Below are 24,200 nucleotides of genomic sequence, written 5' to 3'. Positions count from 1 at the left end.
GTATTTGGCTTGAAATTAAATTGCTTACATGGCTTCCAATACTGATGGTTTATAGAGCTTTAAATGATAGTGTTCTTGTATTTTGATTGAAATGGTAACATATGAAAAATCTTACTCTTGTTACCAGTAATGGTTTTTAAAGCATGTGTTCTGATCTAGAGGAGACAGTGCCTGTGAACTGTTGGCATAGAAACTGCTTAACTTATGCATGGATATACAGTCTTCTATTTTCTTGCTTACCTAGCTAGATGGTAGAAAACACTAGACTTTCATGGTTAGACTATGTATTGTCAAATTGGGGATTTATTTGCAGTGAATTAGCTGTTAAGGGAAACTACACAGATGTTCAATACTTTTTCAGAAGGATGGTATTTTAAATTTGGAAAAGTGAAATGCTTAGTTTCTTGACATCTGAGCTGAAATTAATGGCACTAATATGCTGTTTGTAACAATAGATTGTAGAAATTATATCAGAAGTTCTTGATCCAACTGTTACAGTCAACCAGCGTATTGATGCTGCTGAAATAAGAAAGCGGGAGCTTAAGGTAAGCAGATTTTAGTTGACAAGAAAAATGGTTTTTTAAGCATATCCATCTAGTAAGAGTTTTATATAGTAGTGTATTATTGGCTAGTGTCAGTTGTGTATTGCTGGCTAATACCACAAGAGTTATGGTATTATATTAATTTTCTCTTTACTTTGTATTTCAGTTGGCTGAAATAAAAGTGAAACTTATTGAAGCAAAACAAGCTTTGGAAGAATGCATTACTCTGCAGGATTTTCAAACAGCATCAGTATTAAAAGAGAAAATAACTGAGTTGGAAGACAGTAAAAATGATATGATAAAAGAAATAGAGCAACCTGAAATTGAAGTAGTACATGTGGAGAAGGTCTCTTCCCTTCCTGTCTTCTCAAGTGCTGGTTATGTTTTGACGTTTATTCATCACTGTAAAAGAAAGTATATTTTGGCCTTGTACCATCTAAACTTTTAAAATTGAAAATGAACATTTATGGTATTAGTATTCTCCTTTTGCATGTATAGAAGCTGATGGTGTGCTTTAGCAAAAAATGAATTGTAGTTAAACTGTTATTTTTGTCCTTGAATAACTAAACAATTCTAAAAGTGGCTTGTTTTTACTGTTTTTAGTCTTAACTAACTGAAAACACTAATCTGAATCTCTCTTCATCACAGTTTATAGACAGATTTTGATTAATATTCTTGCACAACAAATGTGTAGCGGACAAGAAATGTTTATTTGGGTAGGGAAAAATTACTATTAATGTCCTCATTCTCCTTATCACATTAGTATTAACAATGTTTTTATCTTTTCCCTGACCCACTTGAAGAATGATCCTGAAACACTGTTGAAGTGTCTGACGATGTGTTATGAGCTTCTGAAGACTCTATCCCTTTCTAAAGGTATTAGTCCAACCATTAATGGAATCATTGAATCTCTGGTATGTATGTGTTCTTTTTTTTGTTTGTTTGTTTGTTTTGCTAGTTAAAAACTTATGATCTAGAAAGACCAGAACTCGTATAGACCTTTCCTTTATCCCTTCCACATACAAGGAAAGATGTTTGGGGGATTCCCTTCTCATCCTCCTCTGTTTTCTTAGCACCTTTTGAAGAGCAAAATATTTCTGTATTGAAAAATAAAGCAGTGGCATTATAGGTCTCCTACAGTCTACAGGATATACTTCCTAGTTTTCATTGCAAAGCATATGGATTTTATGATGAACATTTCTAAATATCATAGATTTTTAAGTGTTACTAAGTGTGCAAAAAAAAAAGGGGGAAAAAAGTAATAGACCGTTATATGAATGGTGCATCCACATCTGAATGCTCTTTGCAATTCTTATCTCATTTATCTACAAACCTTATATTTGAATTGGAAGTGGTCAAGAGAAGGGCAGCAAGGAAAAGTATAGAATGGCTTCTGTATGAAGAATGACTAACTAGGTTACTACTTCATAACCTGAAGAAGAGAGGACTTAGAGGTGGGGTGTGAGAGGGGGCAGAATTCTTAAGACATGAGTGTTATGGAGAAAGTGAATAAGAATTGTTTGATCATCCCATAAAGCTAACAACTAGCAAGTTCAAAGCAAATTAAATTAGCTGATTCTTCCCATAATACGTAATCTGGAATTTTTTGTCACAGGATGTGTACGGTGAACATTTACCTAAATGTCAAGGAAAACTGAGCGAGTTCAAGAAAAATGTTATGGCATCATTAAGTAGATAAGAATAGCTTCCCAACTCTGGTGTGTCTCAGCTGCAAATTGTTGGGACCTTGACAAGAATTTTGGGGAAGTATCTACTTGGTCTGTTTATGTAATACTTCATAGGAATTTGGTTTTGATCTTTTTTGATAATGAGACAATGGGCTAGATGACCTGACTCAGTATGGGCATTCTTAGAATTCAAACTGCAAAGAAAATTACAACACCAATTTAGATTTGTTTAAATGTAGTGGAACCACATCTGATTTCTTTCAGACTTACAGAAGTATTCTTAGAAATCTTAATTAGTGTTGATGTGTCCTCCAGAAAACTTTTATTTTTCATTAGGTCTTTAATTTTTACAATTTGTTTATTCCACTTTCCTTTCTCCAAGATCCTGCTTTCATATTGTTGTTCCTGCTGGATTTTCACATATTACGTGATTTGGGATATTTTATTTGTTTAAACTTTAACTCTTTAGTAAATGCAAAAATGTAAAATTATGCCACTGAAGCATTCACCCTTTATCTAGTCTGGCCTTTCTTTTCTGTGGATTTTTACCATTGTCTTCTCAAAACTATTCCAGGTACATGCAAGTGGCATATGTGTTTTGCAGCTTGAATCTGGGTATTGTTTCTCTGCAAGAATGCTAATGTCTTTTATAAAGAAATGTGTAGGTTTGTTATTGTGTAGTTGTTTTGCTTTTTAAATTTCACGATGAGTGGCCAACTCTGTTTTTTAATAAATATTTGTTTTCAAAATTAACACAAAGCAAAACACTCATGTGATTATTTTTTTTTTTTTTTGCCATTATTTCCTTTCTGATTTCAACCATACTTAATCTGCTTCTGTTTATTTAGATAAACAGTGTATAGTACTTACCACTTTCCAATCCTGTATCAAACTAATTAGTTTTAGTTTCAGGTAAGCACATTTTAGTAGTCAGTTTTTTATTTTCAGTTTATATAGTTGAACTATAAAGTCTAATATTATTGTTTTCAGATACTTCCTGGCATAACTAATGTCCATCCAGCTGTGCGAAATACAGCAGTTCAATGTTTGGGTTGCTGTGCCCTTCAGAGCAAAGAATTTGCCCAACAACAGCTTACATTGCTGATACAGGTAAAACAGTGGTCTGTGTGACTTAGATACAAGACTAGTTTTTTTTACTGTAACAAGCTATTCTACATAGTTATGTTATTTGAGAATCAGTGATTTGTGATTTCATAAAGATCTAGATGATCTGGAGGCTGTGGTTTCGCATAGATTTTTCTGATGTCTAATAATATTCAAGCTTATATTGTATCTTGGTAGTAGCAGGCTTTTCCTTTTGTAAGGTCAGCTGCTGTCTTGAAAGTTTGTAGGAATTCTTTATCTGTCAGGTCTGATTTTTCTCTTCCCAATCTGTGTGAAATCAGTCATGTACTTACGTTCTTACAAAGAGAAAAGAGAAGCTGTAGGGTTCTGTAAGCCTTCCTTCATTGGGAAACCAAACTAAAAATGTGCCTGTGATTGTGTTTACGTTTCTGTTACATACTTACCTGTGATCTTGGGTGTCCAGTTTGAGTTCTGAATTATTAATGTATGGATTAAAGAAGAGTTATTAATTAGAGGATAAAGCAGTATTCAAACCAACAAACGATAGGATGGCCAAACATCTATGGAAATGGTACATGTTGGATGCCATAATACCCCCATCTCCCACCTTTGTGATAAATGTTCTGATGCTGAGCTAATTATATAAAAGATGATACCATTGTTAACTTTTCAGACCCTGGTTTTGAGAGAAGTATAGGTGGCCACTGTGCTTTATTAGGATTGTGTTCATGTACACACTCAAGAGAACCGACAGCAGATGTTAAGATGATGTGCTCAGCTCAGTCAAGATGATAGAGCTGTCAATCACCCCAGTATAACTCTGGGTTCCTAAAAAGTTACCATATACTATTGTTTTCAATTTGTTTTTGAGTATGTCTCATTAAAAATCAGTTTGTTTAGGAAGGATTTCAGTTGTTTTAGCAACTTAGACTTTAGACTCAAGTAATTGATTTCTGTATGTACTAAACGCCATATTCTTTGTGTAGGCTGCCAGCAAAAGCAGGGTGTTGGGCTAAACAGATCTAGGATCTCTGGGCTAACCCATGGTGTATGGTTTTATCTGAACATAAATTTGAACTATAATACATATAGTAACCTATGCAACTTTGACTTTTATTACTATATTGCTTCCTGCTTTCTTTTTACATACTGTTTATTTTAATTAAGATGTACCATATTTCAGAGCAGGGATTGTCTTGCATATTTCTTCTGTAGTACATAATACTATGGAGCTACAATAGAGAAATAGACTTTGTTTGTCTAATGTCTATTAAGAACAATAAAATTACATCTCGCACATAAATGCTCACTCCCTGAGTGAAATTCAATAGGTTTTGTGTAATGGAAATTGCATAGATGACTTTATAAATTATTTCCCAGACTGTGTTATAAATTCAGGTTTAAACTTGTATCACACCTTCCTAAAGTCTGAAATTTGTTCCAAGTATTATAAAAAGTTTCCCAAATTAAATGGTCTTATTAAAGCAAATAAACCTATTATGCTTAATGTTAACATTGATGGTCTACTATGAGATGATGTTTGTATTTTCCTTATTAAACCTAGGTTTTACGAATAGATAATATAAAGATAAAGCTCAGTGCTTTAAAGGCAATCTTTGATCAACTAATGCTGTTTGGGATTGAACCATTTAAAGCCAAAAGAGGCAATGTCTCTCAAAGTGATGATGCACAGATTAGAATGGAGGAAGAAAGTGAAACAATAGAGAAGGAAGAAGACACTGCTATGATTACTGAACTCCTGCAGCTTCTTTCTGGTTTCTTAGACAGTGAGGTAAGAAATACTGTAAAACTTGCCATAGTTAAGTTTTAAAATGATTTTTGAAGAAGGATGCATGTGAATATTACATGATATGTAATAGAAATTAATAGTCTAATGTCAAAGTAGTTGTCCTAGAAAATGACCACAACTTTGTCACTGGTATGGACTAACATTACTCTTGAGCTGGCTTTGAGTTCTGTGCAGGTACAAATAGCTGAATGTAGAAAATTGGCAAAATAGAACATAGACTGTTATTATAAAGTATTAGTGAAAAATGCTGTGGTTGGTGTGTTGTGTGTATGTGATCACTTCTTTCTTCAGTTTTCAGAACTTAAGACAGAAGCTGCGGAAGGCATAGCCAAACTGATGTTCTCTGGGAGACTTATTAGTGCCAAGCTTCTTTCTCGTCTTATTTTGTTGTGGTATAATCCTATGACTGAAGACGATACTCGGCTTAGACACTGTCTAGGAGTTTTCTTCCCTTTATTTGCTTATGCAAATAGGTATGTCCCTTGTAAATTATTATATGAAAATATACATTGGTCTAGCAGCTTTAGGAACCATTTTCAAGATTGCACAAATGCAAATTAGACCTAAAGGTTTAGTTCAGCCTCATGCATATTACTTCTGAATGTACATAATCTCAACCCATGACTATTCAGAAGACTTTTCATTCATTCCCTTTTACCCTTGTGGCCTTCCACTTTTTTTTCTTTCCTAAGCCTATAATTGAAACTGTTCAAGATACTGAATAAAAGATTAATTTAAAAAGATGGGCTTTACTTATTTATGCTGTTGTGCGATACAGGTAGACTTTGAAGTGTCACTAAAAAGTAGCTAGCAGGAGTGCTTCAAAAGAATAATTGATGCCCGACAGATATTAAAGCAGCAGGGGGTGGTTGGCTGTGGTTTGGGTTTTGTTTTTGTTTTGCTTTTTAACCAAAGCGTACTCCAATCTAAATTCACAGCAGATGCAAAATCTCCTGTTTATTTTGGTAGTGGTCAAATGAGGTAGGGAGCTTGTGTTAAGGGGATAGGAGCTTACATAGTAATTCTCATCTCCTTTCACTTGCTCAAAATAAAAAAATGTTTAACTTCTCAGTTGCTGCTAGTGGTTTTAGCCAGTCAGAACTAGCTGAGTTTTTATCTACTTATTTTTTTATAGGTAAGATTTGTTAGGCATATTTTATATTACCTTTTCTATTTTTCCAAACCAAATTGAATTACATTTTTTTGGCTTATAAATTGCCATATTAAAAGGAGAAATTCAAAGGGGAGTTGGTTTGTAGAGGAAAACCAACCCAAACAAATGTGTTTTTGCTGTTGTCAGGAAACAAGAGAGACAAATATCCAGTCTCCTCCAGAATGGGGTTTTCCCTACTTAAATTCTTTTGAAAATAAATAATGGAAAAACTAATTTAATGTTTCTGGTATCTCTGATATTAAGTATTGACTTTGAACTTTTAACTTTTTTGATAATCTTCTACCTGTGAATGTCATCTTCTGACCTGTGCATCTCCAATATTTATTTTTTTTTTTTTAGTTATGAGTCATAATGATTGCCCACTGGACTAATTCTATGTATTTCAAAGTCATCTGCAAATGAGGCAACTCATTCTGGCACCTCATAGATCTCTTTTTTGAAAATAAAAACATGGCATATGCTTTAAGCAAAAATCAGAAAAATCAGGGGAGAAAAGAATCTTGAGTCTTAGTTTGGGTCACTGACTCTTTGGAATCTCTGTTTAGTTAGGAAACCTTATTACTTTTCTGTCTTAAAACATCTGTGTTCTGCATCACAAATGAGTGATTTTTAAGATGAATCATGGAGTGTCTTTGGTTACTAATTTTGGATTTTCAGAAGAGAATTATTAATTACTGTGTGTAATTCAGAACTGTCTGCAAAGTTGCCATTCAGAAGAGGAAAACTCAAGTAATGAATGAGATTTGACTGAGGTTCATACTTAATTTTGGTACTGATCTCTCACTGATTTTAAAATTCCATTTGTTTCTGGGCGCTGCTCTGTTAACCTCTCCATCTAGTTACAAAAATAATGAAGAGGCTTACTTTCTGAAATTAAATATTTGAGCTCTGTGTGAGGGGGAAGAAAAAGTTGATGCTGACTTCTATAAATATTCTGTCATGTCACTAGAGTGGCATGGTATGCTAATAACAGGGACAGGATCCTGTAACCAGTGAACAATTCTTACTCATGGAATGTTTTCTGAAGAGTAATAAACTCTAGCAGCCTAAGAGAAGAAAGTTCTGCCTTGTGCCTATATGCTACTAGACTTTTTTAATTTACAGGAAAGATTCTGAATGATAATTCAGTTATGCTTGAGCCAATCTAAAGCCTTAAAGCTGCTGAAAGGGAGAATTCTTGCTTCCATTATTTCTTGCTCCAGTTTTGGTGTTCAAAAGGTCTTTTGGTCAGCTGATTTGGCTCAATAACCCAGCAGCAAACAGTCTGCTTTTTTGAAATGATTTACCTAGTTTCTTCCTGTAGTTATTGGGTTTCAAATAGGAGGTTAACAAGTAGCAGAAACAAAAAAGGCTTCACTTCACCAACCTACTACCTTGTACTTTTTGACACCTTATGTTTTAAATTGTTTTGACCTATCTTAAGGAATTTTTAGACAACTTGCTGCAGAACCAAGTGCAACATGATTTTTAGGCTTGCTTGGCAGGAGTTATTATCTCTTCTGAGAAAAGAAAGCACAAGTATTTCTTCCAAAAATCTTGTTAACTACTGCATTTTTGTGCCAAGCTTCCTTGCATTCTTACACAATGAAAAGTATCCCCAAACAAAAATGCTAGCAGGAAGGAGGAATGAGTAGAAGACAGGTTAATCTAAAGAAAAGATTTAGAGAAATATATTTCTGTCCCTTCAGAGAGAATATGTCTGTATGTATCAGGCTTTCAGTAGTAAGGATGAATTTTCAAAACTGTTCAGAGACAGGAAGTGTTACGTAAAATTTACTTGAAATACCATGTACTAAAACTTAAAAGAAACTTGTTCTGTGAAGCAGTTTTGATATCTTGATCCTGTTGGCTGTCTCTACCAAGGTTGGCTGCTCCCACTTTGCTTTGATTGATGTATTGTAATGGGTCTGTGAACTGTCATCATGGCAGAGAAAACTTAAGGGTGAAGGAAGGTTTAATTTTGTCTCCTTATGCTACTACTGTTTGACTGAATTGAAACAGGTCTAACCAGGAATGCTTTGAAGAAGCTTATCTTCCAACTCTGCGAACACTGTTCAACGCTCCTGCAACTTCACCTTTGGCTGAAATAGATATCAGTAATGTTTCTGAACTGTTAGTGGACCTGACCAGACCAAGTGGACTAAAACCTCAGTCTAAAAAGTTTCAGGGCTATCAGGTACAGTGTGTTAAACTGGAAGAAAGTAATATTTGTGTCTAGAGGTTAAGAACTGATCCCCTTCACCTACTGCTAGTTGTCTGGGCCTCTTTGAGATTCCTAGTGTCAGAAGCTGGATTAAATGAGTGACTGAAATACTTTAGCTTGACCACCCCCCACACCCGCTGATTTCCTCTCTTTTACAGTTAAAACATGATAATAGGAACTTGAACCATAGCTAATTGTCTATATTGGGAAAAGTATTTATAAAAATCAGTTGGTGCTCAAAGTACTGCATTTTAGGAAAATGTTTACTCTGTAAAATTAGTCATTAGCTGCTTAATTCAGAATGATCTCATTGCTGTCTTTTGTAAATAGTTCCCAGCAAAATTTCTTTCCTTTACAGGACTCAACAGTGCATGACAACTTAGCAATGAAAATTTGCAATGAAATCTTGATGGACCCAACTGCACCAGATGTTCGTATTTATTCAAAAGCTTTAAATTTACTAGAACTCAGTAGTTCTTCCACGAAGGATCTTCTGGTTCTGCTCAATGAGATTCTAGAGGTAGTACATAAATAACAAAGTTATTTCTTTTTTAATCATAAGCAATCTAATATTCTGATATGCTTAAAAATGAAGTGCCTTTTGTTTACTATGACAGTGTGCCTGGATTTTCTCTTCTTTTAAGCAGCCTTTGAAAATTAATTTATGATGAGTCATTTACAAAAATTTGAGCTGGTATTGCTATATAATTCACATATTTCAGCTACCATACGTTGTAAAATTGATGTGAAACAGTGTGGCTGACTTGATACATTTCAGTACACAAAGTTCTGATAACTGTGGTGTGGTTAATTTTTTTAAACATTAAAATAAAATTCAATATTAAGTCTTCTACAGTTTGGATGGCTATTTTTAGTTAATAATTAGCAGCTGAAATTTTACACCTAAATTTACCATGTAACTAAGATCATTAGGCAACATGAAAAAAGGTGCTTGATTTCAGATGAAGTGCTAAGGGATTACAAGAGTGATGTGAAAGTTTTTACACTGACGCTTTTGTTAATACGGAGAGAAAAAAAAAAGTAAAATTTGGGACTGTGACAGAGGAAGACAATGGTATATAGAAATGTTGAAAAGAATGCTGATCCACTATGGGCATGTCATCTAAAGGTAGCTATGCTCCAGGACTCAGCTGGAAAGGTCCAGTTGCTTTAATGTCTTTTAGGTTTCCTTTTTTTTTTTTAAAAAAAAAAAGAAAAAAGGAGTATTTAGTCTTTCAGTGCCTGGTGTTGATGGAGAAAGTGTTTCTCCTTTCAACTTGACTGGTCATCTTCATGTTATATGTATCCTTTGTGCAGTAAATTTAACTAATCCCATTAGTGGGTAAATTTAGTGGATAAAAGAAATAATTGTAACATGTAATAGCATTTAACATTAACTGTCTCTTCTCCAGAAAGTGAAAGATAGACTGTGTCAAAGAGCTATTGAGAAGATCAAGATGAACTTGACCAAAGATCGTGATGTGGGCAAAGACCACTCTGAAGGGACACGGGAAACTGACGTCACATTATTTGAAAATACTATTCAAAACAAAGAAGGTAATTCAGGAGAGGTGTAGTTTAGTAGTAGGTGTACAACTAAGTGACTTGTTTAGATGTTATCAAACAAGCTTTAGTTTTTGCCCATTAAAATAATCTACTTTTTGGAAAAATGGGAAAAGGTGACATCTAGTCAATATGCCTACAGTTTAAAATATTTGTACTGAAGTTTTTTAAATTTTTTAGTACTTTTTCATTTAATTCTGTGTGTTCTTATTCTCTGTATTATTCTAGTATAACCAGTGCTGTACTTTGAGTCTTAAGTTCTGCCCTGCAGCTTTCTCTGTTAAAAAGACAGTATTAAAATGTTGTGGGTGTTTTTTTTTTTTTTTTTTTTTTTTGTTTGTTTAGCTGTTTGGTGCACTTGTGTGCCTGCTAAATACTAGTGCTGACTAACTGATCTTAAGAATGTGCCTTGCTTATTTGGAGGAAGAAACAAGTACCTCCTAGGATTTTCAGACTTTGGAGTTACCATGCTTGTGCTTCTCGCAGGCTGTATCACAGCAGTATATCATTGATATCTTCAGTGTTGTCGCTGCTCTGTCCTTGTTACAAGCTCATGTGTTGGAGCCAGGTTTGTTTTTATTGCTATTTAAGAGTTTGAAGTGGAAGTAGCTGGAAGACTCTCCACTGCCTGCCCAGTTGATGCAGCTGCATGTGCCTTAACAGAGTATGTTGTGCTGGTGGCACAGAAAGTCTAACATTTTTCAGCAGAAGAGTAATTGGATGAAACTTGTTTAGGTTTGCTTGCAGCAGTAGATATACTGACGTGCAACAATTTTAAGCTGATCATGTTTTCTTTTAACCTTTCTTTCAATTATTTGGTTATATTTTCTAGTGGATTATTTCAGGGCTTTAATCTGTTGTTTCTGGAAGTGTCAAATACTTTAACTTCTTATATCTTCTATGCTTATGTCTTCAAATATTTTTTTGGATAGGAATTTGGAAGTATGCTTTTGAGAAAATAGTATTGTTTTCTGCTAACATCTGATAATACTTTTTCATATGAATTCCTCATGAAAGAGAGGAACTATTGAGTACTTTTAAAAAGCAGGCTGTAGGAGAAAAGCATTGTTTCCTTCCCCTCTCCTACTGCTCCCCTAACGCATTTGGGATCATTAAAAATAATGCAGCATTTACTACTTCAAATTTGTGACGGCTGTGAGCAGAAAGGGCAACAGACACTATTTTTGTCCTTCAATTGCTGCAAGGGAGATTTAGATTTGACATTAGGAAAAAACTTCCTAGCTATAACAGAGGTTGCTGAAGAAAGAAATTTCCTAAAATTTTTAGGAATTTTAAGACTAGAATAGAATGTTTCCATTGGAAAGGATCTACAAGGATCGTTAGTCCAGCTGTCTGACCACTTCAGGGCTGAACAGAAGTTAAAGCATATTATTAAGGGTGTTGTCCTTAATTGCCTCTTAAACACTGACAGGCTTGGGGCATCAGCCACCCTCTAGGAAGCCTGTGCCAGTGTTTGATCATCCCCTTGGTAAAGAAATGCTTCCTAATGGCCAGCCTAAACCTCCCCCAGTGCAGCTTTGAACCATTCCCACGTGTCCTGTCACTGGATCCCAGGGAGAAGAGCTCAGCATCTCCCTCTCCACGTCCCCTCCTCAGGGAGCTGCGGAGAGCAAGGAGGTCAGCCCTCAGCCTCCTTTTCTCCAAACTAGACAAGCCCAGAGTCCTCAGCCGCTCCTCACAGGACATGCCTTCCAGCCTGTCACCAGCTTTGTTCCCCTCCTCTGGACACATTCGAGTACCTGAACATCCTTCTTAAACTGTGGGGCCCAGAGCTGCACGCAGCACTGCAGGTGAGGCCGCACCAGCGCTGAGCACAGCAGGACAATCCCCCCTTTTGCCCGGCTGGTTGTGCTGGGTTTGACGCACCCCAGGATGGGGTTTGCCCTCTGGGTTACCAGGGCACGCTGCTGGCTCGCATGGAGCCTGCAGCCCACCAGCCCCCCCAGATCCTTCCTGCAGGGCTGCTCGCCAGCCACTCCTCTCCCAGTTTATACCTGTGGCGGTGTTATTCCATCCCAGGTGCAGAATCTGGCACTTGGACTTGTTAAATTTCATGCCACCGATGACTGCCCGATGCTCCAACCTATAGATCCTGCTGCTAGGCTTCTTGTCCCTCAGAGTCAACAGCAGCTCCCAGTTTGGTATCATCAGGAAATTTGCTAATGGTGCATTCAGTTCTTGCGTCAAGATTGTTGATAAAAATATTGAACAGAACTGGCCCTAGAATTGACCACTGAGGAGCACTGCTGGTGACTGGTGGCCAGCCAGATGTAGCCCCATTCACTGCAACCCTTTGAGCTCTGCCCTTCAGGCAGTTCTTCACCCAGCACACCGTGAGCTGGCTCATCCTGCAGTTGCACACCTTGTCCAGAAGGCTGCTGTGAGGGACAGTATCAAAAGCTTTACTAAAATCCAGGAAAACTACATCTACCACCTTCCCTTCATCCACTGGGCGGGTGACCTTATCATAGAAGGACATCGAATTAGTTAAACAATGCTTTCCCTTTGTGAACTCATGTTGCTTGTGTCTGATGACTGCGGTAATCTTTAAATGCCTTTCAATACCAACTATAATCTTCTCCATAATTTTTCCAGGAACTGAGGTTAGGCAAAGAGGTCTGTAGCTTAGCTCCCTGAGTTTTCCCTCATGTCCTCGTAAACTGGAATAACATTGGGTAGCTTCCAGTCAGTGGGGATCTCTCTAGAGTCCCAAGACCTTTGGTAGATGATTGAGAAGGGTCTTACTGTAACATCTACTAGCTCTTTTGGTACTCTGGGATGAATCCCCTCAGGCCCCATGGACTTACAGTCATAGAATCATTCAGGTTGGAAAACACCCTTAAGATCATAGAGTCTAACCGTAAACGTAACATTGCCAAGTCCACCACTAAACCATGTCCCTAAGTGCCACATCTTAAGTCTCCAGATACCTCTCTTAAGTACCTCCAGGGATGGTGATTCAACCACTTCCCTGGGCAGCCTGTTCCAATGCTTGATAACCCTTCTGGTGAAGAAACTTTTCCTAATATCCAATCTAAACCTCCGCTGGTACAACTTGAGGCCATTCCCTCTTGTCCTATCACTTGCTACTTGGGGAAAAGAGACTAACGTCCACCTCCCTACAACCTCCTTTCAGGTAGTTGTAGAGAGCGATAAGGTCTCTCCTCAGTCTCCTTTTCTCCAGACTAAACAACCCCAGTTCCTTCAGCTGCTCCTCATAGGACTTTTTCTCTAGACCCTTCACCAGCTTTATTGCCCTTCTTTGGACACGCTCCAGCACCTCAGTATCTGTCTTGTTGTGAGGGGCCCAAAACTGAGCACAGTGTTCCAGGTGCAGCCTCACCAGTGCCGAGTACAGGGGGACGATCACTTCCCTGGTCCTGCTGGCCACACTCTTTCTGATACAAGCCAGGATGCTACTGGCCACTTTGGCCACCTGGGCACATTGCGGGCTCATGTTCCACTTACGGGTGTTCAGCTGATACAGCTGGTCCCTTTCAATTTCAGTGTCCTCAAATGGAAAGTCACTGATCCCACACTCATGGTCCTCCGACTCAGAGGACCAGACAGCTTGAGGTCCATCAATATTACTAAAGACTGAGGCAAAAAGCACTGAACACATCTGCTTCTTCTTCGTTCCCTATTAGTACAGGTGACCATCTTCAACAAATATCAGTCCAATGTTTTCTCTAGACCTGCTCTTGCTATTAAGGTACTTAAAAGAAACCCTTCTTAGTATCTGACACAATAGTGGTCAGCTTCAACTCTAATTGAGCGTTGGCCTCTTGTGCCTTCTCCCTGCGTATATGAACAGCTCCGTGTTCTTCCTGCAAAGCCTGACCGTGCTGCCAGAGATCATACAATTTCTTTTTCCTTGAGCTCCGTGAAGAGTTCCCTGTGCAGCCAGGCTGCTCTTCCACTCCACTTGCTTGACTTACAACACAGTGGAAGGGGCAAAACAATTGTCGGGAATAGCTTACCTGTGACTAACCTGTGTTGGGGCAGGGTTATAGCTGGGTGACATTTTAAGCTTCCATGTGGCCTTATTTCTAGTTTAAGGAAAAATGGGGTTAAAATTCTGTAGCTTTTTTATATAACAGCCGAAATGTAAAATACTGGTAGTTAGGATAACTTAGAAGTTGATTATCTATGATTTGTGTGTGTGCTATTCTGTTTAACAGAAAATAATGAAGGTCTTCTTCGTACTCCAGTTACTGAAGTTAAAAGTAATACAACTGCAAAATTGAAATCCATGAGAAGCAAAGCTGGCAAAGGTATGCATGAGCTTTTTCTGGCTACAATCCTCATTGCTTTTAATAAAATAATTTCATACTAATTTTTTGTGAACATAAAGATAGAAAAACCATTCAGTCTTCATACTCAGTTGTAGTTTTTAAAATTTTATTTGTTAAAAGGTTAAAATAGTCTGTTTTGTGGAATTTTTTGTCCTGTTAGCATCTCCCAACAGCACAGATTTAAAAAAAAAACAAAAAATCCCTAGTCCGACTACAGGATTTCAAGGTAACTTGGCCGCAGTCATTTACAGTAACGTACAGGTGTTTATGGGGGAAGTGGTATGTTGCGGATTTTTTGTTGTTGGTTTTGTTTTGTCACCACATTCTAGCCGTGGTGACTGCACATTTAGATGTTTCAGTGCAATATCTAACACTGAAGAAAGATACAAAACTAGTTTAAGAAAAGAAATGCTACCATGATATGAAAAGAGGCTTCTGCTTCTACGTAGGACAACGGAAAGCGGCAGCAGAAGTGAGGTCTGTGAGCAGAAGAAAAACTGGCACAACTGTAAAACGCAGTAGTGAAAGGTAAATCCTTTTCTCTCCACCATTCAAATCATGCTTGTTCTAGCAAGGAAACTTAATTCAATTAATTTTCTTTCCCAAAACTTGCATCTTTAATATCCTCTATTCCTGATATGCAGACAAATATTTAAGAAAATAAATTTCTTTGAACTGGTACTTTTGAAACAATAGCAGGGTTGATAGCTTCACATTTTATTATCATTGCCTAAGAACTTGTAATTCTTTTCTTTGTTTTTCTTTTTTTTCTTTACACTATATTTTTGTGCATAGAGTTATCACATTCTAGCCAACAGAACTTAGATTTTTGGCTTACATTATTACCTTTCTTCCAATCACTTTTTCTGCTTTTTTAATAACTGTTCTGCAGAATAATATTTTTTTTTTATTTTTTTATTTAAATTCTTTTTTCCCCAACTCTACATTTTTGTTGCCTGCTTTTCAACATATAGTTGATAAGCTTCTAGAACTGACTGGTAAGTGAATATATACAATGCATTCCTTCCCTTATGATCTTACAGGATATAAGCATTAAAATGACATTATCTTTGTAATTTTCAGCTGTGCTCACTCTTTCTCAAAGACTTTAGGGTGACCAGGGTCAGTCATTCCTGTTTGCTTGTTCCGTGTGTTTCCTTTGATACCACCTACTCTTGGGAGTTTTGCTTATTTAGCAACTGCTAATTCTTGGTTATCTTTACTGCTGTATCGTTTGGAAAATTTTACTATATACTTCTCAAAAAATAAAAAGTTTACAATTAGTAAGAAGTACTTTTGCTCTTTAAGGACCATACTGCAAGTTTGTTAATATAAAAATTCTTCATTTGCTTAGTCTTTTTGGCCTTACTTTAAAATATTTTACATTTCAGTGACGATGAAATTGCAGAATCGATCCCAGTGTCAAGTACAAGGCCTTCAAGGCGAGCAAAAACAGCGGCAATTGAAAAAACAAGAATGAATCTTTCAGAACTTTTGGATAGGGAAGCAGATCAGTGAAGACAAAAGGAGAGAAGTGTCCTTTGCTAATGCTGGTAGTTAACATCAGACTTGAAAAATAAGATTTGTTTTGTTGTTAGTCATATTTAACTCTAGGAGCTTTAACTTGTTTTTAAAATAGATGCTTTTGATGATTTTCCTGATACGAAGTCCAATATCCATGTAATAAAAACATATTAAAATATTACCTAAACAGAACATGGATTTTTTTTTTTTTTTTTTTTTTTTTTTACTTTATGGAGAAGAATGCTTTTTATCTACAAGTAAAAATTGCTGTTGGTGGTAGGTACTTCATAGTTAATGCTGTTTTGATATTTAACATTATTCAGAGGGAATGTTTGACCTGGAGTGGTTGCTTGTGGTGGCAGCAATTTTGAATGTACCTACCTCTAATGCACCCACTTTTTTCATTTATTAGCATGTGCACCTGCTGACCAGATTTTATTGCTTGTGTTAGCATTAAATAGAATTAATCTTAATTGTGAATTTTGCTTCCTGCAGGTATGTGTCCACTTTATTTAAAATAATGTCAAAATGGTAAAACGGATTTACTTATTTTATAAACCTAAGCCGAAAGTCTGCTACTGATCTTGACCTTGTTATGTAAAATCTGTGATTTTCTTTTTGAAAAGCATCAAAATATTTATGGTACAAAATAAGATCCAATAAGGAAAGAAAAACTTTTGAGAAAGGGCAAAAGAGGAAATACTTTGAGGTCTGTGTGCTGTCTTTTTGAAGTGGCATACAATTGTGATTGCTTTGTAGTTTTGACGTTCACAAACCTTCTTCTGAGGACATGTCTAGAAATAGTCGTGAGTTTTACAGAGACAGTAGATGATTAACTTTAAACTGCATGTAGGAGTCGCTGGTGGCTGAGCAGATTTACTCTGGAAGTGCTAGTTTTTTGGTTTGGAAACACTGTCAGTCATGTCTGTCTTGGTTACAAGATAGGTAATGTCCAAGGCAGTCAGAGAAAACTCATGTCGATTGCTTGGTATGAGCATCTCAACTACTGATGCCGAAGGGAGCTTTCGAAGGAACTTGCGTTTAAAATAGGTAAATATACTGTAAATGATCTTTGGTAATTCTCAGAAATGGCTTAGGGACACAAGTGAAAAGCAGTGCTCTCAGAGTGTAATGCCGAAACTATTATGCTATTTTCAAGCTTGCATATAGAAAACAGGCAGGATTGTGTTGCTTTTCCTCCCTTTCAGTTTTTGTTGGAAACTTGTCAAACCACAAAATGCCATGACACACTTTTCTGCTGATATTTGCTATTCAGAAGCTTATGTAACTGAATTATTTTTATTCATCTTCTTAAACTGAACTTTGAAGTCCTGAGCTCCCTCTTTTGAGAATTCTTTTCTTCAAATCCCCAACTTTGTTCTAGCATGAGCGTGTGCTCATGCAACCACTCGAGATCAGTGTCTGTCCCCTCGAATGCTGCCTGAATGTAGTTCAAAAGGGTGAAGGATACACTTCAGTTTTTTTCAGCTGATTTTCAGAGCTTTCCTTGTGCTTTAAAGTTTAGGTGTGTGGTTTTTTTTTTTTTATTACTCCAGTTAAAAGTTCTCTCTCACCCTCACTCTCGAGTGGTTTGCTTTTCTGCCACTAATACACTTTCAACAACTTCTGCTCATCCACTCTTATTGTTGGTTAAAATTAATTTCTAGGGAAGGCAGGAGCAATAAAAATTTATAAAGGCTTCTCTGAATGCCTTCCTGAATAAATTGGAGACCTTCAGTTTTGCCTTCTTGCTGTTCTGTCGTGCCTTGCCACACGTGCAGGTTCTGTCTCTGGCGGCTCTGGGGAATGCTGCACTGGAAAGATCAGGTTTCCCTGAAGTCACCTCTCAAGGGGCAGATGCCTGTGCTAGGGGTGCCTGCTAAGGGGAGCCAGAGGTTGACAAACTGGAGTGAGTTCAGTGGAGGCCCCCGGGCTGGTCAGGGACTGGGAGCTGGGCTGGTTCAGCCTGTGGGCGTTGGGAGGAGCCCCGGTTTATCTACAAGGAGTCTGTTGAAGAGATGTAACCAGGCTCTTTGTTCCAGATGATGGGAAGACAAAAACCAGTGGGCCTAAGTTGAAACTCAGACCAGAATATAAGGGGAAAAAGGCAGTGGAGCGGGTTGAGAACAGTTGGAAGAGGTTGCCTGCAGGGGCTGTGCAGGCTCTAGCCTAGGAGGTTTTTAAGACCTGACCACAACCTGCTCTGACCTCCCAGCTGGCTGGTGTGGGAGCAGCCTCCTGAGGTCCTGCTGTGCCCGAATTACCCTGTGATCTTCTGTCAGGCTAGAAACTTGACCAGCAACTGGCACATCATTCCCAGCCCCTCTGGGCTCTTCCCCTCCCTGCTCCCTGTCAAGGGAAGGGTTTTCTGTGCACCAGAAAGTTTGGTATGCTTTTGCAAAATTACTTCATCTTTTGAGGAGGGGGTGGCTGCTTGATTGCAGGGTAGGATAATCAGATGTGTGTTGTATTTTTCAAGATGATTATTAGCAATAATCAAGGTTTAAATGTATGCAGCTGACTTTCTGAGAAAGCTGCATGGGGTAGCAATAAAATACATTCAAAGGTGGTAAGGAGCCAAATCTGGAAGTATCTTACTACCTGTAGTGAAAAAATCTTGACTCAGTATGCATTACTCTTTCTAGCTAAAATAATGTTGCCAATTTTTATTTACTTTAATTCTATGGGTTGAAAGTACTTAACTTCCTGGCTGCTTAATTAAGGAATAAAATTTGAATACTCTAATTGACTTAACAATAGCCTCTTTGCTGCTCTGAACCAATTACTGTGCATCCTCTCTTTGCTGGCTAAACACAACAGGGTATCAAACATGAGCCACAGGAGACCTAGACTCGAATCCATATTAAATAATGGTAAAATAGCAGTCGCCATTTGTTGTCAAACTTCAAATGATCCCATGTTTATTTCTACGCTAGTTGTTGTTTCTTAAAACCAGTTTTGTGATTGTTTTTGTTTCCTTGTCTAATCAGTCTCTTCTGACTGCATGCTAAAAGACTTTCGCTTCATAACAGTCTCATTTGGCTGGGCTCTATCTCAACATGAAGGGTGGATGCTGCACCAAGAACATTTATTTTTCTCGTTTTGTTTTTTATTGTCTGACTTAATGAAGTGGCTAGTGAGCTTGGGTTGTGCCTGTATCTGACTCCCATCTGAAAACTTCCGAGCTCATCAGCCAACTGAAGCTCACTGTGACACAAAGGAAGGGATCATAATTCTTAGAAGTTGATGAAAACAGCTGCTTGCAGGTGAGATGTGTCTGTAACAGCTTCTGGTATTTACCTGGTCTCTGAAATGAGACAATTCACATGGCATCTTGTCCTTACGGACACACAAACAAGATACTGGCTGCATTAGTTCCACTGCTTGTAAGACTGTTTTTATGTCCCTCTTTGGAGAGCCCTGACTCCTTAGCACTCCTTGTGCTTTGGTGGGGCTCCACTGAACTCCACTTCAGTGCCTCTGCGCCAGGAAGTTCGATTCTCTTTCTGATTTTCTTGCCCCACAGAATCCAAGTGCATTAAATAGTTGAGCTACAGAAGGGCCCCCCAGCCAGGGTGCTGTGATGATGAATGCTCATTCCTCCAGCTGTGTTCTGCAGTGTCTGACGCTTCAGTGACTCAGTATCCCGGTGGGATATCTTGTGTGACTGACTTACCGGAATTCACAGCAATCATGTTATCTCAGTTACTGGATTATACCTGCAAACCTGCAAGCTTCTGTAAAGAAGAACTGCATCTCCACTTCAAGTGAATCCTTAAGACCTTTGTTTTATAAAATACAGTATCTTCCAAGGAAACTTTTTTTCTGGAAAATTAGTTCTTGGCAAGTAAAGGATAGACAACTTAGAAGTTGAATTAAGAAGCCTCTACTCTAGCTACTGAATGTATGGCTCCAGAAAAGAGAAATATATTATATGGTTTATTCTAACACTTTTGTTATAGCTTTATTAATAAAGTTTTGATGAATGAAGTACATGAACCTTGCTAAAGCTGACCTAAGCATCCAAAGTCTACAATGTAGCTAGCTCCAACCATTTACTAGTACTTTGAGTAGAGTTGAAAATTTTGATGTTTGCATTGAATTTCCAAAGTACGCGGGGGAAAAAAATGAAATAGGAAGAGCATTTACATCCATTTTAATTGGTGGCAGGCATAAATTCATAAAACAAAAGGGGAAGAAAGACCATTAAGCAGAAACCTCAAAAAGTGCAGATACAGATTTGCTGAACGACAATCTTTCAAGAGATTCTCCTGCAGCCTTGGCCTTTCTTTTAGACATTACAGTCATTAAACACTGTCACACAGAAGTTCTCAAGATAAATGAAGATGAAAGCATACTGCAGAAACAAACGGGTTGGTTGATACATTTCAATCTGTTAGCGAAGGAGAGATCCTCAGATAATTTACCTTTTCTTTTTGCTGCTTTGCTTCGAGGTAGTTGGTCTCCACCTGTTACAGATTTGTTTGAATTGTCATTACGATAAATCTTTACATGGTGACCTATGCCACAAATTACATAATATATTAACTTTCGTGCACAAAAATAAAATCGGGAAATAATAATTAAACTTAAAGAACATCGAAAAATCACAATACTATTGAAGGGGAACATCGGATTCTGATATAAATTTGTACTGCAAGAATTTCATGATGGTCAGATGTGAAACTTTATATTTAAAAAAAGAAAAAGTACATCAAAATGAATAATGCTAGTAGTAATATGAAGCCAAATCACACAAGATCATTTCAAGATCAATGTAAGAAGTGCTTATTATTCGGCAGAAAAAAAAAAATCAGGAACAATGTACAAAATAATAGTGCAAGAACAGCTGCAAATCTATTTGTTCTCATCAGTTTTGAGATTTTGGTTAAAAACTTTACAGCTGGCGAGAGATGCTGCTGAAAAGCTCAGATTCCACTCAGTGGGCTGATTAAGGCACATCTTTATGGACTTCAAATGTTCATTTTCTGTGTTCACGTCTATTGAATTCTGCGGCTCCGAGACTTTCACTTGTAGTGTGCTGTGAGAAAAGAAGTGGGGGTGGGAGAAGGGAAAAAAATGAGAAAAAGTTAAGTACGCTTTCCTCTTCCCCTGCAAACAAGCAAACTGCTAAGAAGCAAGATGAGGTGGTGGCAGATTGCGTTGTGCTGTTGGGGTAATTTTTTATTTATTTATTTATTTATTTAAAATTTTTGCACTGTTTTACTGCACTATGTTCCAGAAACACTGAGATCAGAACCTGACTATGCTGCACTTGCCAGGTAACAGCAGCTCGGGCTTGTTGGCGTTGCAATAGCTGAGGTCCTGGCCGAGGCCAGGCGGGGGTGGTGCTGCGGGGGGCTGCTGCACCGTAGCACAGGAACTGAGGGGGAATTGGGGGTTGGGTTCTTCTGCTGACATTGTTAATTTAGTACAGCCATGAAAGGACTTGTATAGAGACAGGTTTTATTTTGTTTCAAAACTAGGAAAATAAGGACTACGAAGAAGAAAAATGAGCCCTGCCCTTTGTGGGGATCACTAAGCAGACTAGGACGTGTGGATTGAATCATACTCTCACTGTTGCCATACAGGATCACAGAACGGAATTATAGAATGGTTTGAGTTGGAAAGGACCTTTAAAGGTCACCTAGTCCACTCTCTGGCCATGAGCAGGGACACCTCTGATTAGATCAGGTTGTTCAGAGCCCCGTCCAACTTGACCTCGAATGTTTCCAGGGATGGGGATCCACCACCTCTTTGGGCAACCTGCGCCAGTGTTCCACCGCCCTCCTTGTAAAAAAATTTCTTCCTTAATATATAAAGCACTGTCATTGTGCACATTCAGAAGACAAGAAGGTAGAGTTTAGAAATCCTAATTTCAAACCTTTCCAACTCTACTATTTTGTTTTTTTACAGCCTACCTCCTGCAGCGATGTGTCCTATGTGCAATTGTTTCTCACCATCCTTATCAAAGATTGCAAGAATGACACACAATTGGAAATATTGCTAATTGCTGAAATACTAAAAATAAAGTTCTGTGTGTTGCAACTAAGGGCAGGAGGTAATGATCATGCTATAAATAGCTGCATAACTTCTATCAAAGGGGTGTTTAAGCAGCAAGAATATCTCTTATTGGATCTTGCTGCATTTCAGAAAATGAGGTCCTTCATAGGACTTAGGTGCAAATTATCAATCTTGATAATCACATTGAATCTGCAGATGTATAGTGGTCACATGGGTGTACAGCCTAGCTGAGGACATTCAGTAATTATAAGACTATAACCTAAACCATCTTAGCGTGTGTTACTCAAATACTGTTGTCTGACTTGGATTAATCTTGTTCCTGCATCATGGCAAGAGGGAAAGACGGCTTGTGTAGCAGCTAAGGTGACAATTCATTGTTATTTTTCACAGATAACCTGAAACACAATTTTAATTCTTCTACGCTTTTCTGCAGGCTCTCTAGCAGGCTGTGTGCCTTTCAGGCATGGTAGTGAAACAGACATTTCTACTGTACTAACTCTAGTTCCTAACCCACTGTAATGAGATGCCCCCAAGCCCTGCATTTCCTTCTGCCTCAATCTCTTGTCTTGCTTTTGCCTTGTACCCTTTTCCTTCACTCTTCTGGTTTGCAGACACTCTTGTTGCTCTGATCTTTTCCTGCTGTAGGAAACAGAGAGTGCAAGCGTAGGTGACAGAGACGACTTCAGTCAGCAAGGTTACTTTCTTGAATATACAACCAACCTCTTCAGACTTGAACCTTTGACCTCACTTGCTGTGAGGAAAGTCAAAGCAATTTCTTATGACTGTGGGATTAAGTGTATATATGAGACGGTGCTAGGGCTGACTTCTGAAGTTTTGCAGCTTTCCTCAACCCTACTGATTATGTGCTTTCCAGGTGTGGCCAAGTAGCAGAATTTAAACTCTTAACAGAAATAATCAACAGCTAAATGAAGGACAGCTGGGGCTGGAATGCTGTTTTGTTGTGGTGGTGGTGTTTTTTTTTTTTTTGGTGGTGATTGTTTTTATCTGAAAGGCACATAAATGCCTTGAGAATAAAAAAATGGCAAACTATGAAGTAGTATATGCCTGCAAAGTGCCTTAAAGAACAGCATTTCTACTGTCTTTAAAGCAGTAGATGACACATAAACTTTGTTTAATGCTGGGCAAGTGCCAGACAGAAAAAGCTAAAGGTTCAGGCTCCTCACATGATTTGGCATGCCACTTCCGTATAAAAACTCGGACTTGTACTAAGTTGGTGTGGCCCATTTTCCAAACAACACTGCTAGCAGTTACAGAGCGTATCCTAGGCTTTGGTATAATTGTGACCTCCCCATCTGATTGGACTGCAAATGAAAATGCAGAGTGCTCTAATACTACAAAACAGCACTTGCAGAGTAGTCGGCTCTGAGGGACTGTTCTACTCTTTATCTTTCAGTTTTTGTACAGGTTTCTGTACAAAGTGTGAAAGGCAGGACTGAATTTGAAGAACTAGAACTGAAACGTATGCTGGTAACTGTCATGCAGTAATTTACCTCTTCCAGAAAAACTCTAGGAAACTTGAGAGTTTGGCATTTTAGGAGTACACATAAAACCAGGAATTGACAAATGTTAATTTCTTTCCAGTTCCCCAGCATGGGTAACATAATCATAAAAAGCTCAGGTATTTTTAGGAAATTTTACCTTGATAAAGTGGAAAATAATATGGTTTGAGGGCTGCGTTAATATATTTGTTAACCAAGAACCTAGTCTTTCATCTTGCTTTTCATTCTTTTACCTGTAGTGATTTATTTCCTAGCTGTTGATGTAACATGGTATGAAAATGGTGTACTTAAATAGTATTTTTAAAGCAGAGAATGCAATTAATGTATTAAATTTAATAAAGCAGCTGAATTTCTCCAGCCTGATCCGTCAATAGATTCCACTCTAAATTTTATTCCACTCTGCTCACTAAAAGTGCACTGTGCATTCCTAGCAAAACAAAGCAACATTTCCTACAGCAGCCCTCCTGTCAGGAGCAAGTGCAGGCTCCTGCCCGGCGCTAGCAGAAGCCATGAAGCCTGTTGGGGTAGAGCTTGGAATTACGCAATCGAGTATCTCTACATCCTCCTGCAGTTCTCCACTACCACTGTTCACACCAGGAAGAGGATGGATGTCTCTTTAACGTCCTAGACAACAGGCATTTACTGCTCTTACACAACAGTCTCTAAAAAGGTTAGAATTTCCAGTTCTGAAGCCATCTGTTTACTATTCCAGCAATTACCGTCTGTTTGGTTTTTATTCATTTGGGATAG

At 37.9% G+C, this 24,200-nt stretch overlaps 2 protein-coding genes across 6 annotated transcripts in view; one reads left to right on the top strand and one right to left on the bottom strand.

The window, feature by feature from the left end:
- The window catches only part of NCAPG (non-SMC condensin I complex subunit G), a 33,023-nt gene extending 15,380 nt beyond the window's left edge, over positions 1–17,643 (top strand). For both annotated transcript variants that reach the window (XM_032984561.2, XM_032984562.2), the window contains exons 10-21: positions 456–545; positions 709–888; positions 1,346–1,456; positions 3,221–3,340; positions 4,881–5,108; positions 5,418–5,599; positions 8,302–8,476; positions 8,862–9,023; positions 9,916–10,060; positions 14,269–14,361; positions 14,832–14,910; positions 15,774–17,643. In XM_032984561.2, the coding sequence (XP_032840452.1) occupies positions 456–545; positions 709–888; positions 1,346–1,456; positions 3,221–3,340; positions 4,881–5,108; positions 5,418–5,599; positions 8,302–8,476; positions 8,862–9,023; positions 9,916–10,060; positions 14,269–14,361; positions 14,832–14,910; positions 15,774–15,900 (1,692 nt within the window). In that variant the 3' untranslated portion in view covers positions 15,901–17,643. The remainder of the gene's footprint in view (positions 1–455; positions 546–708; positions 889–1,345; positions 1,457–3,220; positions 3,341–4,880; positions 5,109–5,417; positions 5,600–8,301; positions 8,477–8,861; positions 9,024–9,915; positions 10,061–14,268; positions 14,362–14,831; positions 14,911–15,773) is intronic.
- A 2,402-nt stretch (positions 17,644–20,045) lies between these two features.
- Positions 20,046–24,200, bottom strand: part of LCORL (ligand dependent nuclear receptor corepressor like) — an 85,263-nt gene continuing 81,108 nt past the window's right edge. For all 4 annotated transcript variants that reach the window (XM_042807727.1, XM_042807726.1, XM_042807729.1 and 1 more), the window contains one exon: positions 20,046–20,947. In XM_042807727.1, the coding sequence (XP_042663661.1) occupies positions 20,934–20,947 (14 nt within the window). In that variant the 3' untranslated portion in view covers positions 20,046–20,933. The remainder of the gene's footprint in view (positions 20,948–24,200) is intronic.

This window comes from Tyto alba, unplaced genomic scaffold (assembly GCF_018691265.1).
Source record: "Tyto alba isolate M040663 unplaced genomic scaffold, T.alba_DEE_v4.0 Super-Scaffold_6, whole genome shotgun sequence".
NCBI classification, from domain to species: Eukaryota; Metazoa; Chordata; class Aves; order Strigiformes; family Tytonidae; genus Tyto; species Tyto alba.
Note: the sequence above shows the minus strand (reverse complement) of the source record. Positions and strands in the feature narration are given on the sequence as shown.